The following is a 17,603-nucleotide window of genomic DNA, read 5'->3' on the forward strand; positions in this document are numbered from 1 at the left end:
ATTTATAGCTGCTCTTTATGTGGTAGCAAGGAATTGGAAGTTGAGGGGGTGCCCATCAATTGGGGAATGGCTGGACAAGTTGTGGTATATGAATACAATGGAATACTATTGTGCTGTAAGAAATGATGAGCAGGAAGAGTTCAGAGAAACCCTGGAGGGTCTTACGTGAAGCTGATGATGAGTGAGATGAGCAGAACCAGAAGAACATTGTACACAGTATCATCAACATTGAGTGTTGACCTACTGTGATGGACTATATTCTTCTCACCAATGCAATGGTACAGAAGAGTTCCGGGGAACTCATGATAGAAGAGGATCTCCAAATCCAAGAAAAAAAAGAAAGAAAGAACTGTGGAGTATAGATGCTGATTGAACCATATTATTTCTTTTGTTTTGGGTGCTGTTGGTTTTTTTTTTTTCTTTCTATTTTGAGGTTTTGCATCACTGCTCTGATTCTTTCTCTTGTAACAGGATTAATGCAGAAATAGGATTAATGTTATTATGTGTATATATATATGTGTGTGTGTATATATATATATCTATATGTATATATATAGAGATATATAGATATAACCTATATCAGATTACCTGCTGTCTAGGGGAGGGGGGAGGGAGGGGGTGGGAGGGAGAAAAATCTGAAATTGTAAAGCATGTATAAACAAAAGTTGAGAACTATCTTTACATGTAATGGAAAAAATAAAATACCTCATACATAAAAAAATATTATATTCTCTGGTAGCTTAACATTGGATTCACCTAGAATTTGAGTGGGGCTGTGCTCATGCAACAATTTCTGTTTATATATCCTGACTAAATCCAAGGTGGCAGAGAGTATATTGGGTTTGTTTTCATTAAGAAACAAAGAGAAAGCAATATAAGTCAAAGGCAGAAATCTAGTCAAAGAAGACAATGAAAGACAAGAGAAAAGGCTTAGAAAAACCCTGAAAAGAGAAAATTGCATCTATAAAATAGATGTATTTCTCAAAGTTTTGGCTTCTGTGACTGCTTCTCGTACAATGGCTTGTGATCACCGAGATGGACTCTTTTTATGAAGACTGGACTGTTGTTGGTTACCTGGAGCTTGTTGACACATACTTTAGGAGCTAATTCATCAATGGTGTCCCAGCTCTCTGAATCTGGCAGCAGAAGTGAAATTCATGTGTATTTGTATGTATGAATGTATGTGTCTGTATTTTATCATCTATGGGCATTCATTCATCTTTTGTAACTGTCACAATGGTGACATTTTGAACCTCTTAAAATTGTGAACTTCAATTCATAGAATTAAAATGTATACACATAATTTTGGACACAATGAAAATATTTTCCCCCTTCTTCTATGGAAGAGATCTGGGGAAAAAACACTATTTTCAGACAGGAGAATATTCTAGGAGACAACCTTCCAAAGAAATTCCAGGTGTCATATTTCATTAATGCCTTTCAGCTGCACTGAAAAGAAATGGAAGGAGAGTGTAATTTCACTTAGAGAGTGAAGCAGAAAATGAATTTCTCATTGCACAGGCCCATATCGGCAAGCATGACTCTTTAGAAGCAAACCTCTGAAAATAAAGGGAGCTAGTGCAGAGAAGCATTAAATTACCCCAGAAAAGAAAACAATATAAAGAATTTAATTGTAATAGTGGTGGGGGAGAAGGACAAGAAATGTATTAAAAAACCACTCACTTTAACCCATTCCCTGGATCACCATGACTCCAGTTCACAAAGAAACCACCAGCCATCAGGTCAACTTCAAGGTGGCTGGGTCACTCTGAATTCCGAGTCCAAAATGATGTCCCAGAATGGTACTTTGTACTCTACCAGCTTTTCAATGATAGCATGAAGAAATATCCTCTGGGTTTTTCTGCAAGTGATTTGTAAAATCTCCCATGTGAAGATGTGATGAAAGGCAGCTCTCTTCCCTTGTTGGGTGCTTAAGAGGTGTGTTAGTTTAGTCAAGGCTATGGCATGACTAGGCTACCATTCATGCTTAGGAAACTTCAAGAGAAGAAGGCATATGGGCAAGAGGAAAGGAAAAAGAAGCCTTGGGCAAGAAGATAGATTGAAAACATAATGAATTAATGCTCAGCTCATTAAGGTTCAACACTTCAGCTTTAACATGATGAACTAATTTGTGCCCAATCATTTGTGCCATGTGGTTAATAATGATCACCAAGCTGTGTGCTCTTTCTCTAATGCTCTGATTTTAATCAGTATTTTTCTAAGGTCCTTCCTTGTAATTTGCTGGGTTTATGATGCTCTGGAAACCAGCTGTCATTCTTATTATCACATTTTTCTTCTCCACTGGATTGAAAAATGAGGAATGAATAATGCTGATCCTATTGTCTTGTCTTTATTTATGTCGATTGGTTTAACTTTTACCTCATGCCAGAAAGTAAAGATTGTCAATGTCTCTAACTACCTCCTTCTTAGAGATTCCTTCTACATGTTTTCTCTGTTATTACCTCCAAGAAGATTCCTGTATAACCCCAATGAGATGGAAAAAATAGGTTTTAGCTCCAGAAAGATTCTTAATTCTGGCACTTAGTAAAATCTTAACAATTTCAAACATCTAATCCGCTGTTGATTTATAAATGAGGAAACTGAGGTCCAGTGGAAGCAGAGCAAAGATCATTCAAAGCAAGGTCTTCTGTTTTAATTGTGTTCTACTGTAACACTAATGCTTTAGAGAGTGTGAATGGTTGAATATTAGACTGAAAGTTGGGCCTTGTGTCAAGATAATCTGGGGTCAAAATCAGTCTCTAACATGTTCTTTGTGACTATAGACAAAATGCTTAACTTCTTTGAGCTTCAGATTTTTCATCTGTAAAATAAGGGACTGATCAAGACAATAATCTAAGGCAATTCCAAAGGACCCATGATGAAAAATGCCATCCACCAGATAGATAACTAATGAACTCTGAGTGCAGACTGAAGTCTATTTCCACTTTTTTATTTTCCTTGCTTTTGTTGTGTGCATTTTCTCTTGCAACATGGCTAATGAGGAAATATATTTTGCATGACTTCACATGCATAATTAACATCATATTGCTTGCCTTCTCGTGGAGTGGGTAGGTAAGAGGGAGGGAATTTGGAACTCAGAATTTTTTAAATGAATGTTAAATTAATTTTTATATACAATTGGAAATTATCTAATGAAATAAATAAAAATATTTTTTAATGAAGGAGTTGAACTAGATAGCATTTAAGGTCTCTTCCAGTTCTAAATATAAGATCTTATTTTTCCATGTTCCTTTTTGGGTCATGGCTGGGAAAGTCTGAAGCCTCACTAGTAGAAAGGGTTAAAACTCTGTACTTCAATCAACAAATATATTCATTATTCATATTCATTTAAAAACCTATTATGTACCAGGCACTGCGCTACATATTGGATATACAAAATTTCAAAGAATTGAACAATCCCTACTCACAGTGAGTTTCCAGTTTAACTGCAGAGCCAAGAAGTACGTGTGTAAGCATTTATAAATTAGTTAAATACAAAGAAGATTGGGGAGGAAGTCTCCAGCATTTGTGAGGATCAGGAAAAAAACATCATGTACAAGATGGTGCTTGAACTGCATTTTTTTTTTTTAGTGAGGCAATTGGGGTTAAGTGACTTGCCCAGGGTCACACAGCTAGTAAGTGTTAAATGTCTGAGGCCGGATTTGAACTCAGGTACTCCTGAATCCAGGGCTGGTGCTTTATCCACTGCATCACCTAGCCACCCCTCAAACTGCATTTTGAAGAAAGAGATGGCTCTATATAGGTTGGGTTGGAGAAGATTTAAGAATATGAACTCCTTAAGAGCAGCCACTGCCTTGCTTATCAAGGCACTGTATAGTGTCTTTTGCAAATGTTATTGTTGTTATTGTTTCTGTTGGGTTGTGTCTGAACCTTCATGACACCATTTGGGGTTTTCTTGACAGAGTGTTTGCTGTTCCCTTCCTCAGCATATTTTACAGATGAGGAAAATGAGGCAGACTTGCCCAGGGTCACACATCTATGAAGAGTCTGAGGCCAGATTTGAACTTATTGAAGATGAGTCTTTTTGAGTCCAGGCCCACCACTCTATCCACCGCAGCAGCACCTAGCTGTCCTGTCTTGTAAGTAAAGTGCCTAATAAATACTTTTTCATTTATTCATTAATTTATGTGACACACAGACAACTGCAATATACTTTTGTGTGTGAAAAAGATATAAAATACTGCGTGAGAACTTAGTGACCAGCAAAAGTGGAGGACTATATTATAAAGGGAAAATAGGTATTTGTTACAGGTAGAGGGAAGAGAGTGAGCAAAGAAAAATAGGAGAACCACGGACCTGTTTAGGAGCTGTTGTTTTGGTTAATGTTGAGTACATAATATATAGAGGGGATAAGATTTAAAAATGTAAAATCTGGTTGTAAAGCCTCGAATGCCAGGCTGAAGTTTGTGAACATATCACAATGCTCTCAGTGGTGCTCTATGGTGTGTTGAAGCAGCTTGAGGAGGTTGTAATGGAAAGGTTCATTGGGTGTATTTTTCTCACTCCTATAATATAAGTTCAAATTTAGCTGGGGCCAATAGAAAGAAAATCATGATCACTAGCCAACTTTCCAGTGACCTTTGTGAAATGAATTGATTATTGATCTACAGAAGGCGCTCTGATCTGAAGAGAGAGGAGCAGAGAATATCACAATTCTGAAGAGTAGCCCTACAGTCTTAGAAATTGGATGATTTTCAGCTTTGGAAGCCGCCAAATAATGATGACCATGTGATGCCCAGCTATCAACACCATGACTTGAGCAATCTGTTCCCAAGTCAAATTCTCGTTCTATTTGAAAATTTGTCCTGCCATGTTTGAGTAAGTATTAAATCTATTTTCCCTTGGCTCTGATAGTTGAACTTTCATCTTCTCTTTCCTGAAACCAGGTGACCAGATCCTATTTTGGACTCCTGCCATACTTAGACTTGCCTTCCTTGACCCTGCCTCCAGCTCAAATTCCTTTATACTTATAATTTTCCTCTACCAGATTATACACTCTTTATGAGCAGGAACTGAATGGTTTGCTTGTATTTTTGTGGTCTTAGAATTCAGCACGATGCCTGTCACATGGTAAATTCAATAAATGTTTATATATCCCTATATCCCTCTGTCTCTCTCACTGTTACTGTCTTTCTCACTGTCTTTGTCTCTCTGCTATCTGTCTCTCCTTATACTTCTTTCTTTGTATCTCTCCCTCTGCCTCTTTCTCTCTGTCTCAGTCTGTCCTTATGTCCTCTCCCCTCCTCTTTTCTCTTTTCTTCTCTTCTCCACTCCTCTCCCCTTCTCTCCTCTCCTCTCCCCTTCTCTCCTCTCCTCTCCCCTTCTCTCCCCTTCTCTCCTCTCCTCTCCTCTCCTCTCCTCTCCTCTCCTCTCCTCTCCTCTCCTCTCCTCTCCTCTCCTCTCCTCTCCTCTCCTCTCCTCTCCTCTCCTCTCCTCTCCTCTCCTCTCCTCTCCTCTCCTCTCCTCTCCTCTCCTCTCCTCTCCTCGCTTCTCTGCTTCTCTCCTCTTCTCTCCGCTCCGCTTCTCTTCTCTCTCCTCTCTTCTCATCTTCTTTCCTTTGAATTATGCTCCCCCCATCCCTCTGTCTCTGTCTCTATCTCCCTTATTTTCTGTCTGTGTTTCTCTCTCTCTTCCTCCCTCCCTCTCTTTCTCAAACACATGCATATAACATACATCCTCTCACTTGATAATTCCCTTGTAAACTCGTAAGCAAAAATACAACCACGCAGTAACTGCATATGACAATGTAGCCAAAGATCTGTCACCTGTAGTCCCTAACCTCTCTGTCAAGATAAATTATTAGTGCTGATCTGAAGACGACATTTTCAAATTATGTGGTCTGAGCCCCTCTTTTAATACATCTGAGGCCCCAAGAAATCAAATTATTTGCTTGAGATCCTAGAGGTAGTAAATAGCAGACAGAGGATTTGAGATTATATACCCAATATTCTAAACGTAGTGATTTCCTTTTGCCACTTTTGCACATGTGTTTCATTACCCATGTTCTTGGGTCAAGATGGACCATTAGAATTCCTTAGAGTTTACTGTCCTTTAATGCTCTTTTTATGTCTATTATTGTAATTTTAATATACATTATTCTGATTCTGCTTGTGTCACCAAGTACTATGTCAAACTCCTTCCCATGTATCTCTGAATTCCTTATTTCTCATTGCACTGTAATCTTCCTTTAATTAATTTACTATAGTTCAACTCCCTCTTACTGGTATCTATTCTGTAGAACTAAAGCTATGTAGTTGTAAATCCTTTATTTTCTAGATGAGGCAATTGAAGCCCAGGGATGTATTCGTTTAGTGAATGATTCTTGGTCATATGTAATCGAATTCTTTGTGTTTTGTAAGAATTTGTAATCATGTAAAAACACTGGAAGAATAATTATTCAATACCAGTGAGTTTCGGTATGTGGAAATTTAACCAAAGGAATGGAGTGAAGTGGTATGTTCAATCATTCCATGGTCATAGGCCAAGTTCTACCCTTGGATTTTTTTTTAATTTTGGTGAGGCAATTGGGGTTAAGAGACTTGTCCAAGGTCACATAGCTAGTTAAGTGTCAAGTTTCTGAGACTGGATTTGAACTCAGGTCCTTCTGAATCCAGGACCAGTGCTTACCCTTGGATTTTTGTACTGAAGTTTCTTAATGGGTGATCTCTATGGATAGACTTTGGCCTTCTAAATGTCATAGAAATAAGAGATATCAACTGTGGCAATCAAAGAATTTGGTGTATGATTAAGTTTTTTTTTTAAGGAAAAAGAAAACTTAGGCATCTTCTAGAAGGACCCCCATGGTGTCATGATCCTCTGATGGTGCTTCATGAGGGTAAGTAACAATGGAAGTAATGCTTCCCAAACCACAGCCTGGTGAAGTACGAAAAACATCACTTTTGGAGTCAGAAGACCTTGGTTCGAATTCTGGCTCTGCTACTTACTAAGACCTCTGTGTAAATTTGGACACATCATTTTGCCTTTATTCACTTCAGTTTCCTCAGCTACAAAATGAAGGGGTTGGACTGGATGACATATAATATTCTCTTTCAATTGTTGGACCCCCAATCCAGGGGTGTGCTGAAGCTGGTTTATGAGAGCTGATTGTTAAATTTTCAGTATGAATATTTACAAATACTAAAATCAGGAAATTAGCAAATACTAAAAATGAGGGTTTTATTTTTTGTTGTTGCTGATTGTTTAGATTTAAGAAAGTGACAGAGAAAATAACACAGATTAAACTTGAAAACGTGTTGTGTGTCCATTCCCTCCCCCCAGCCCCGACCAAGAGCTGTTTGCTAAACATTTACCAGCATATCACTACCTACATCCCAGGCTACTAGTCTTATTTCCCAAACAATTCACTAACCTTTATCTCCACATGGGAACAACTTAACCTGTTGAGTTTGGGAGCAGCTGGGATTGTGGGAATTCAATTTAAAAAGCATTTATGAAATGACTTTTATGTGCAAAAAGTCTGTGGAATTTGCCATGAGATCTGCCTTAGGATGCTTGCCTCTTACCATGGGGTACTTTGTGGGTTGGTTGGCATAGGACCCTCAGTGCAGGAAGGCAGATCAGCCATTAAATAGACATCTGTTGGTCTCAGCTGAATTCCTGGCTGGGTTTTCTAGGGAAACATTCCCAAAGTGTCCAGCTGCAAAGCCTTCAGGGAAAGCTTGAAAAAATATTTCTCTCAGGGAAATAAAACAATCACTGCTGAGGTTTCTCTAGTAATAAGTAGAAAACAATAATAATGACAATGATGGGATCATAGACTTAAATCTGGAAGTGACCTCCGTCATACTCAATCCATGACATTTTAATAAGAATAATGGTAGATACCTAGTTTCTGCCATAGTTTTCCAGTTTTCCCAGAAGTTTTTTTTGTCAAACAATGAGTTTTTTGTTTCAAAAGCTTGGATCTTCGGGTTTATCAAAAAACTAGATTACTATGTTCATTTACTATAGTGTATTTCATACCTATTCTATTCCACTGATCTTTTTCTTAGCCAGTACCAGATTGTTTTGATAATTACCACTTTATAATACAGTTTGAAACCTGGTACAGCTAGACAACCTTCTTTCACAGTTTTTCATTGATTCTCTTGATATTATTGAATTTTGTTCTTCCTGATGGATTTTTGTTATTTTTCTACCTCTATAAAATAATTTTTGAAGAAGAAGAAGATGATGAAGAAAGAGGAGGGGGAGGTAGAGAAGGAGGAGAAAAAGGAGAAGGAGAAGCATTTAGGAGTTCCCATGCAAAGCATTTGTGCTGAAACTCAAATGGGGAGAAGAGGAGAAAGCACTGTAGCAAGAATCATGTCATATTCATGCTATTTTTCCTTGCAAGGCTAAAAATTCATCACAGAGGTAGGTCAAAAGTGAGAATAGAACCTCAAATCAACATAATGATAATAAAAGAAAATATTTCTTCATGAAATTTGGACTGGAACATGTTACTCAGGTTCTCACTATGCCTGGAAGGCACAAACACTCAAGAGTTAATTGCCCTTAAATGGCTATTCCCATACCCACATATATCATTTCCATGTATATATAGCCCAAATAGACATCAGGGATTCTAAATGTGGGATAAAAAAACTGAGGGAGTAGGAGAAGTTTATCACATGGCACTGGGAATATTTGACAACTAGTTTTATTAGACTTTTAAAATTAATTAATTAATTTTATTTCTGATGTACATAAGGGGATATCCAGGTTGTCAAAACAGATAAAATAGCTGGCCTGGAGTCAGGAATTCCAATTTTCCTGGCGTCAAATCTAGTTTCAGGGTTTATTGAGATTCCAGAGGAATGGGACTGCTGGAAAAAGTACCAATCAGCTTGCAGTGGGGAAGGCAAAGGTCCAATTCATAACCATGAATTCTATTCTTCATCATGAAGTAAGTGATGCTCATCGTCTTTGAGGGGAAGGCTGGAAATTGAAGAATCACAGCCAGGGAGCCTGGTGGGGGGGGGGGGGTTGAGAATTTCTCTCTGGAGAAATGCTCAGAGACATGAAAAGCAGCAAGCACCAAGATGAGAGTCTACCGGACAGATAGACATGGGACCAGTCTTTGTTCCTGGGAGTGGGGGACCAGGAGAAAAGACGGGTGTTATGGGTTCTGTGAAAGAAATAGGAAAAAACCTATAAATGGGGGAGCACCGGTAAACATTGTAAAAGACAACAGTGCCAAGGGCATATTCCAGGTACACCCCGACCCTTGGCACAGGGCCTTTCACTCGATGATTCAATGATTCTGGATAAGTTTGCAAATAGTAACCATCTTTTTTCTTGACACATTGAAGCAGGAACACAGAGGCACTGGAGTCCACATTCCTGCCTATCCTTCTCTTCAAGTGTGAGGCATTAATCCCCAGTATCCACTGAGGTAGTTGACTCACATCCACTTCCCAGTACTGTCTTCCCGAGCTGAAGTCCTGCTCAGCAAAGACATAATGACAAAAAGAGTCTTCAGGATGCTCAGTGTCCACCTGCCAGGCTTCTCCAGCCTTCACACTCTTCAGATCTTCAGAAACTGTCACAAAAGGACTGGCTGTTGTGGGATCCATTGTGATGTCCACTCTGAATCGGTTCAGCATCTCTATCAGGCCCGGAATAGGACATTCATTCATCTCTGGGGTGGCAGCCTTGACCATCTGGGACAATGCTGACTCACTCCTTCCCAGCAGCTGCCTGACATCCTGTAGTAGGTCCACATTGGGTTTGTGGCCTGCTTGCTGCAGATTTAGCATGAGTTTCTGAACCCTTTGCATCTGCTGGAAGATTCTGTCCTGGCTTGCCTTTTTCTCTTGCCTTATGCTTTCAAGACATTGGAATTCCTCCATCATCAGGAAGTGGTGCAGTTTGTCATATTCTCCTGAGATCATCCAAAGCCACTCGACATCAGTTCTCTTCTCCTGAGCAAGAAGTGTATCAGCTTCCTCCAAATGCTTCTCCAACTGACTCATGATATTCTGGAGCTTCTCCCTGCATCTGGGAGCAGCCTCTTCTACAGGAGAGAGCATGTGAGCCCCATGCTCTGAGCTTTGCGAACATCTCACACAGACGACTGTCCGGTCATCTTCACAGAAGAGCTTGAGGCCTTTCTTGTGAGCGGCACACTGGTGCTGTCCTTCAGCACTATGCAAAAGCTGGCAGCTGAGCTCTTTGACCACTCCAGTCAGATGTGCTAGGTGCCTGTTCATTGCTGGCAATTCTCTGACCTGGGGCACTTGCCTGCATTCGGGACAAGAGAAGTTGGTAGCTCCAACTCTCCAGCTCAAGGAGAGACATGCTCGGCAAAAGCTGTGCCCACACTCAATGGTGACTGGCTCAGAGAAGTAGCTCTGACAGACACCACAGGTGATTTCCTTTTGCAATTCCTGCAGCCTTTCCCTAGCAGCAGCCATTCTTCTCTCTCCAACTGCTTCTTTTGTGTAGCAGCTGAGATGAAGAGACTTCAGTTCCACTGAAGGCAGTGCTTCTGAGCAGAAGAATGCCCTGATTTTATAGCATCTAGCCCCACCCTTTGAGTGTCTCCTCAGGAAGGTGTGAATTCCCCTGGCATGGAAACCTCCAGGTCAACTTGTGAACTCTTTCAGCTTTCAGCAGCTTTGTGGCCCACAGAGTTCACACTTGTGGTGGACTCCCTTGGATGGACAGGGTTCACCATATTGAGAATACTTCTGGTTCTGTAAGGAGAAATGCTACAGAAACATGGAGCTTTTAGGTTCATGGATTTTCTAATCTGATTTGTGGACAGACCCTCTCCAGACAGAAGAGTCTAGATGCAGGTTCTTTCCTTTCCTCTTCCACTCCCATTCAGTTCCCAGGTCTCCTCAAGAATCCTTTCTTTCTGTCCATTTGAATCCACTTACTAAGAATCAGAGTAGAAGATTTGGAAGGGACTTCTCTAGTCATTTAATCCAACCCACAGATGAAGGCCGTCCCCATAACATATCTGAAAAGTGGCTGTCCATTTTCTGCTGTAGGAGGAAAGTGGCCACCAACATTGGGTTTCTCATGACCTCTTCTCTGCTGCAGTCGCCTCCACCTCTGTCTCCCTGCTTACTGTCTCCTTTCTCTCCCTAATCTATCTTTTCCAGTCTTGTCAAGTAACCTTCTTCAAGCAATTTGAGGATTAAAAATGTGTAAAAACTGCTAAATGGAATAATAAAAGAGCAATCTTGTTTCTTATTTTCTGTCAGAAATTTTTTAAAGAAACAGTTTATCATACAAAGCATTTTAATTGACTTTTATTTTTTATTATTATAAATCACCAGGAAAAACCTTAATGGTCTTTAAAACTTATCTGGAAACTTATGGTTACCTTCACACCCCCACACCCTTATTTTCCAAATGGGAGCTCCTAGAGGGCAGGGTATGTTTTGCATGACTTCTAATATCTTGCACAGTGCTTGCAAAATGTGTAGCAAAATTGAATTGAGTAAAGGGGACTCTATTAAAGGCAACAGCACCTGGAGATGACATGGTACAGAGAGGGTAAGCTTGCATTTGCAACATCACTGATATAATTAAAAACCTCAGGAACTGTTGTCAGGGGAGAGAAGTTGGTATTGGAGTAGGGAAGCAAGAAGGTTGAAGCCTGAAATTTGTGTTTATTGATTGATTAAGAGTGACTTCTAGGGGACAAGGATTTAAGTTATGTGTGAGGGATATGGTGGTGAAAGAGAGCTTGAAGGATTGTGTAGAAACCCGTGAGTTGTGTGTGAGGGTTGTGTCAGTCAAATTATATGGAAAGTTGAGTGAGGGAGTGCCAGACAGCCCTGGTCTGCTCTGACAGTACTGTTCCATGAACAGGGGCTAGTATGGAAAGGATTAGGGGTTGGAAGGAGGCAAGAAAGGGACAAGTAGTGTAGGCCAGATTTGAATTTCCCAGAAGGCACGTTTCCAAAGTCCCAACTTCTAGACAGTAGTACACTTGAAACCTTTGGCATTTAGCCCAGTCTTACTCTTCACAGTGGTTATTCTTCTGTACTTTGTAAGTTTTCCTTTCTTTTCCAAAAAAGAAATGCCAAGATTCAGGATGGTTTACCTCAACTGGTTCCATCATGGTTGGCTTCATGGGGCCCCCTAGGTCTTTTCTATATCAAAATCTTTGATCAGCTTTAATAAAGTCACCTGTTTACAGTCACTGGTGATTAGGGTCAAGGCAGGTTTTGGAGTCATATCTAGACAGTGTCTGAAACCAGGGATCTTTCTACTCCCCCATTTGCTGGTCATGTGGCTCTGTGGAGGCTGGTGTCCAAGAGGTGAGGAAGTTCCAAGAAAGCATCTGACCCACCAGAGCTCAACTTTGTCCCTGCAATTTTGTGGTCCTTTTTTGAACTTAATTTATTAAGTGAGTTATGAGAAATGGTCCTCAGGTGGTTTTACATTTTTCCATACCTTTATTAAGTGCAGCTAGGTGGCTACAGTACTTATCCTGAAGTCAGAAAATCATCTTCCTGAGTTCAAATTGGGCCACAAACCCTATCTGTTTGACTGTGGGCAAGTCACTTAACACCATGTTGACCTCAGTTTTCTCATCTGTTAAATGAGCTGGAAAATGAAACTGCAACCCACTGTAGTATCTTTCTCAAGAAAACCCTAAATGGGCCATGAAGAATTAACACAGCTGAAAACTACTGAACAACAAAAAGGTAGTCCTCATTCAAATGAAGATAGTTATTCTCAAACTCAATCTTAAATCTCTAGCCTATATGCACCCATTCAGGTCATGCTCTCTTCTTAGAATTCACTCTCTCTTCATCTATAGCTTTCAGAATTATCTTCCTTTGAAGTTCACCTATTGTTCTACCTTCTCCATGGAGCTTTCCTAGATTGCCACAGATGGTAGCATTCTCTTAATTCTCTAACATTCCTAGAGGTTTTTATTTGTTTAAGAGAGGATTTTGCATTGTCTCCTTTACCTCCCACTCTCTCCAACAAGTCACCATTTTCTATTATAAATATCTCTATATATGTTATACCACCACCACCACCATCACTATCCTGCACCTCTAGATACAGTAGAACACAAACTCCTTGAAGGGCTTTGCATATATTAGGTGCTTAATACTGGGAATTTTTTGTGGGGGGAGTTACAGATTGAACAAGATGGCTTCTGAAGTAATTCCAATTCCCAAATTCTGCAAATTTTCTTTCTTTTTTAATCATAAAAGTGTTTTTTTAATTTTCCAGTTACATGTAAAGATATTTTTCAACAATTGTTTTTGTAAGATTTTGTGTTCCAAATTTTTCTCTCTCCCTCCCTTCCCTCCCCCTTGCCCAAGAAAGAAAGTAATCTGATATAGGTTCATATATATATATATATATATATATATATGTGTATATATATATATATACACACACACACACACACACACACACAATCAAATTAAACTTATCTCTGCAATAGCCATGTGCTTAAAGAAAAATCAGAACAAAAGGGAAAAACCTCAAAAAACAAAAGTAGAAAATGTATGGTTTAATCTGTAGCGAGATTGCACAGTTCTTTTTTCTGGGTGTAGAGAGCATTTTCTATCATGAGTCCTTTGGAATTATCTTGGATCATTGTATTGCTGAGAAGAGTTAAGTCTATCACAGTCGATCATCACACAATGTTGCCGTTACTGTGTACAATGTTCATCTGGTTCTGTTCTCTTCACTCAGCATCAGTGCACTTAAGTCTTTCCAGTCTTCTGAAATCTACCTGCTCAATTTTTTTTTTGCAGGGCAATGGGGGCTAAGCGACATGCCCAGGGTCACACAGCTAGTAAGTGTCAAGTGTCTGAGGCCGGATTTGAACTCAGGTCTTCCTGAATCCAGGGCTGGCACTTTATCCACTGCACCACCTAGCTGCCCCCTTGCTCAACATTTCTAAAAGAACAATAGTATTCAATTACATTCATATACCACACGTTGTTCAGCTATTCCCTAATTAATGTTCATTCTCTCAATTTCCAATTCTTTGCCACTACAAAGAGAGCTGCTATAAATATTTTTGTACATTTAGGTCCTTTTCTCTTTTTACTCTCTCTTTGGGATACAGACTTAGTAGTGTTATTACTGGGTCAAAGGTTTTGCACGGCCCCATAGCCCTTTGGGAATAGTTCCAAATTGCTCTCCAGAATGATTGGATGAGTTCACAATGCCACCAAAAATACATTAGTGTTACAATTTTCCCATGACTTCTCTGACATTTATTATTTACCTTTTTTTGTCATATTAGCATATCTGGTAGGTGTGAGGTGGTACCTCAGAGTTGTTTTAGTTTGCATTTCTCTAATCAATAGTGATTTAGAGCAATTTTTCATATGGCAATATTTAGCTTTGATTTCTTCATCTGAAAACTACCTTTTCATATCCTTGGATCATTTCTTAATTGGGGAATGACTTGCATTCTTATAAGTTTGCTTTAGTTCCCTATATATTTTAGAAATGAGGACTTTATAAGAAACACTGGCTGTAAAAATGGTTTCCCAGCTTTCTGCTTCCCTTCTAATTTTGGCTGCATTGCTTCTGGTTGTAAAAAACCTTTTTAATTTAATGTAATCAAAATTACCCATTTTGCATTTCATAATATTCTCTATCTCTTGTTTGGTCATAAATTCCCCTTTCCCTAGATCTGAGAGGCAAACTATTCCTTCCTCTCCTAATTTGCCTATGGTATCACCCTTTATGTCTAAATCTTGTGGGGCAGCTAGGTGGTGCAGTGGATAGAGTACTAGCCCTGGAGTCAGGAGGACCTGAGTTCAAATCTGACTTCAGACATTGGACATTTACTAGCTGTGTGACCCTCGGCAAGTCATTTAACCCCAATTGCCACACGAAAAGAAATGAATAAATAAATCTTGTGCCCATTTTGAGCTTATTTTGGTAAATGGTGTAAGATATTAGTCTATGCCTACTTTCTGCCATACTAGCTTCCAGTTTTCCTAGCAGTTTTTGTCGAATAGTGACTTCTTATCCGAGAAGATGGTATCTTTGGGTTTATCAAACAGTAGATTACTATAGTCATTTCCATTGCCTTTAACAATGGTTCCCTTGCTCCCTGCAACTTACTAAAATGTTCAGGGATATTGGGGTCCCAGTTAGGGCATTCTAAAGGCCATTGAATAGCAGCTTTTCCTGATGTTTCTGAGGATTTCACTGAAGCTATTTTATCAGTTCTTTCCCATGGGGATAATATCATTTCCATGAGATCAGTAACATCACTCCAAGTGGGTTGATATCCTCTGAAAATTTCCCTAAACTGGCTGATAACTGCTGTGGGATCCTCATCAAATTTAGGAATATTTCATTTCCATGAACTCAAATCTTTGGGCCCAAAAGGTGTGTATTGTCTGAGCTTTAGTACAGCAACATTTGTACCATGGGTGAGGATCTCTTGAAGGGGAAGAATTTTGAGCTTCTCTGCCTCCTCTAAAGGTGAATTTTCTCTTTTTTTCTTTTTTTTGTTTGGCATAGAGGGAATAGAGGGAGAGGGAATAAGAGTTGCATCCTCTAGAGGTAAATTTTCTCTTTATTTTTTTCATTTTTGTGTGTGTTGGGTCATTTGGTGTTTCAGCCTGAGAAACAGGCTTGCATTCAAACTTGGCTTGGATTTCCCTTATTTTGCATCCCCTTGGGCCAATTCCTTGCTCCCTATATTCCAGATATCCCAATAAGTTACATCTTTGGGAGAATTAAAGGGCAGGAGTAATTTCAAATTTCTAAATTTTGGGGAATCAAAAGATCCATTCTCTAGCCACTGATTCTTTAATAAGCTAAAATATTTTTATGCCACTTAAAACACAGTTTGATAAGCTTTGATTTTTTTCATATCTGACTGAATTAGTAGCTTATAAGAATCCCATACTGTCAGTATCTTTTCTAGGGGAGACCCTTGTATTATATGGTAGGTTTCAGCATTTTTAGTCCCCTCATTGCAACTAAAATATTTCCTTGCTATAACACAAATAAAAATAAAAATAGGAATAGAATGTTCAAATTCAAAGGGATCAAGTGTAAACATGATCTTAACCTCCACTTGTCTGATTAACCAGACTAAATACCTAGGAGGTTGAAGAGATCCATTTGAAAATTTAAAGTAACAGCCATATGGAAATAGGAGAACATTTCTTACCCAACATGAAGACCAGAAGATTGAAGGGTTCAGCACATCCCTTCATGGGTCATCAACTGTGGCAAGTAAAATTAAATGTGTGATTGCCTTAACTTAGAAGCTTTTAGCACCAGTCTTGGGGCATTAAGCATTTATTAAAGCATAGTAAAGAGAGAACAAGTGGATTTCAGAAAGTTTAAGAAGAAACCTATCTACCCTAGGGTTTAACCTGGCCTCCTTCTTTTCCTTCCCTTTTTGCCACCACAAGGTTTCAGCCATTTGGGGGGAGGGGACAGAGCCAGAGAGCCAACATTACTTCCTATTGCCTGCCTCCCTCCCCAGAAGAGACAATCTTTCAAGCTGATGGATTAAATTGGGTCATTGGACTTTAGCATGGTCTTGTTTAGTTCAAAGTCTTTAGCTTCTAATAACAATACCCTGTTTAGTGCTCACCAGGTGTGCTTTCAATTTAATTAACTTTAAATAGGTTCTCAGTCATTCTCTCAGTCATTCTCACTTAATTCAATCAATTCTAAATCAATCTACAGGTGGGTCCTTTGGGCATCTGCCAAATCCCATTATTTTCTCACACTATTCTGTCTCCTTTGCCTAACCTCCCCTTTGATCCACCACTCTATTTATTAACCAGTACTAAATAGTTTTGATGACTGCCATTTTATAGTATAGCTTCAGATTAGGTGTAGCTAGCTCACCTTCTTGTGCATTTTTTTATTAGTTCCCTTTATATTCTTGACCCCTTGTTCTTCTAGAACAAAAGCTTTTCTACCTTTTCTACCTCTATAAATTTGAGAGAGTTGGATTGGTATGACACTGAATAATTAAATTAATTTATGTAGAATGTTCATTTCTATGATATTGGCTTAGCCTATCCATGAGCAATTGATATTTTCCCAGTTATTTAGATCTGATGTGATTTGTGTGAAAAGTGTTTTGTTATTGTGTTCATAGAGTTCCTGGGTTTGTCTTGGAAGGTATTTTATATTGTCTATCATTACTTTAAATGTAATTTCTCTTTCTATCTTTTGCTGCTGAGCTTTGTTGGTCATGTATAGAAATGCTAATGATTAATGTGGGTTTATTTAATAACCTACAACTTTGCTAGTTGTTTCAAGTAGCTCTTTAAGTGACTCTTTAGGATTCTCTAAGTATACCATCATATCATCCACAAAGAGTAATAGTTTTGTTTCTCCCTTGCCTATTCTAATTCCCTTAATTCCTTTTTCTTCTCTTATTGCTAAACCTAACTTTACTAGTACAATATTAAATAATAGAGGTAATAATGGACATCCCTGTTTCACCCCTGATCTCATTGGGAATACCTCTAACTTACCCTCATTCAATATAATGTTTGCTGATGCTTTTAGGTAAATGCTGCTTATTATTTTAAGGCAAGCTCCATTTATTCTTATGCTCCCTAGTGTTTTTAATAGGAATGGGTGCTGTA

General features: G+C 39.0%; 1 protein-coding gene across 1 annotated transcript; it reads right to left on the reverse strand.

Annotated features, from left to right (window-relative positions):
• Positions 1-9,035: 9,035 nt before the first annotated feature.
• On the reverse strand, positions 9,036-10,439 carry LOC122728682 (probable E3 ubiquitin-protein ligase TRIML1). The gene has a single exon (XM_043967487.1). It carries the CDS (start codon positions 10,437-10,439, stop codon positions 9,036-9,038), a length of 1,404 nt encoding a protein of 467 aa, XP_043823422.1.
• Positions 10,440-17,603: the final 7,164 nt, after the last annotated feature.

This window comes from Dromiciops gliroides, chromosome 5 (genome assembly GCF_019393635.1).
Source record: "Dromiciops gliroides isolate mDroGli1 chromosome 5, mDroGli1.pri, whole genome shotgun sequence".
In the NCBI taxonomy this organism is placed as follows: Eukaryota; Metazoa; Chordata; class Mammalia; order Microbiotheria; family Microbiotheriidae; genus Dromiciops; species Dromiciops gliroides.

Bases quoted from the DNA above. Each gene is read 5' to 3' on its own strand.
- LOC122728682 (XM_043967487.1), bottom strand. From the start codon at position 10,439: ATGGCTGCTGCTAGGGAAAGGCTGCAGGAATTGCAAAAGGAAATCACC.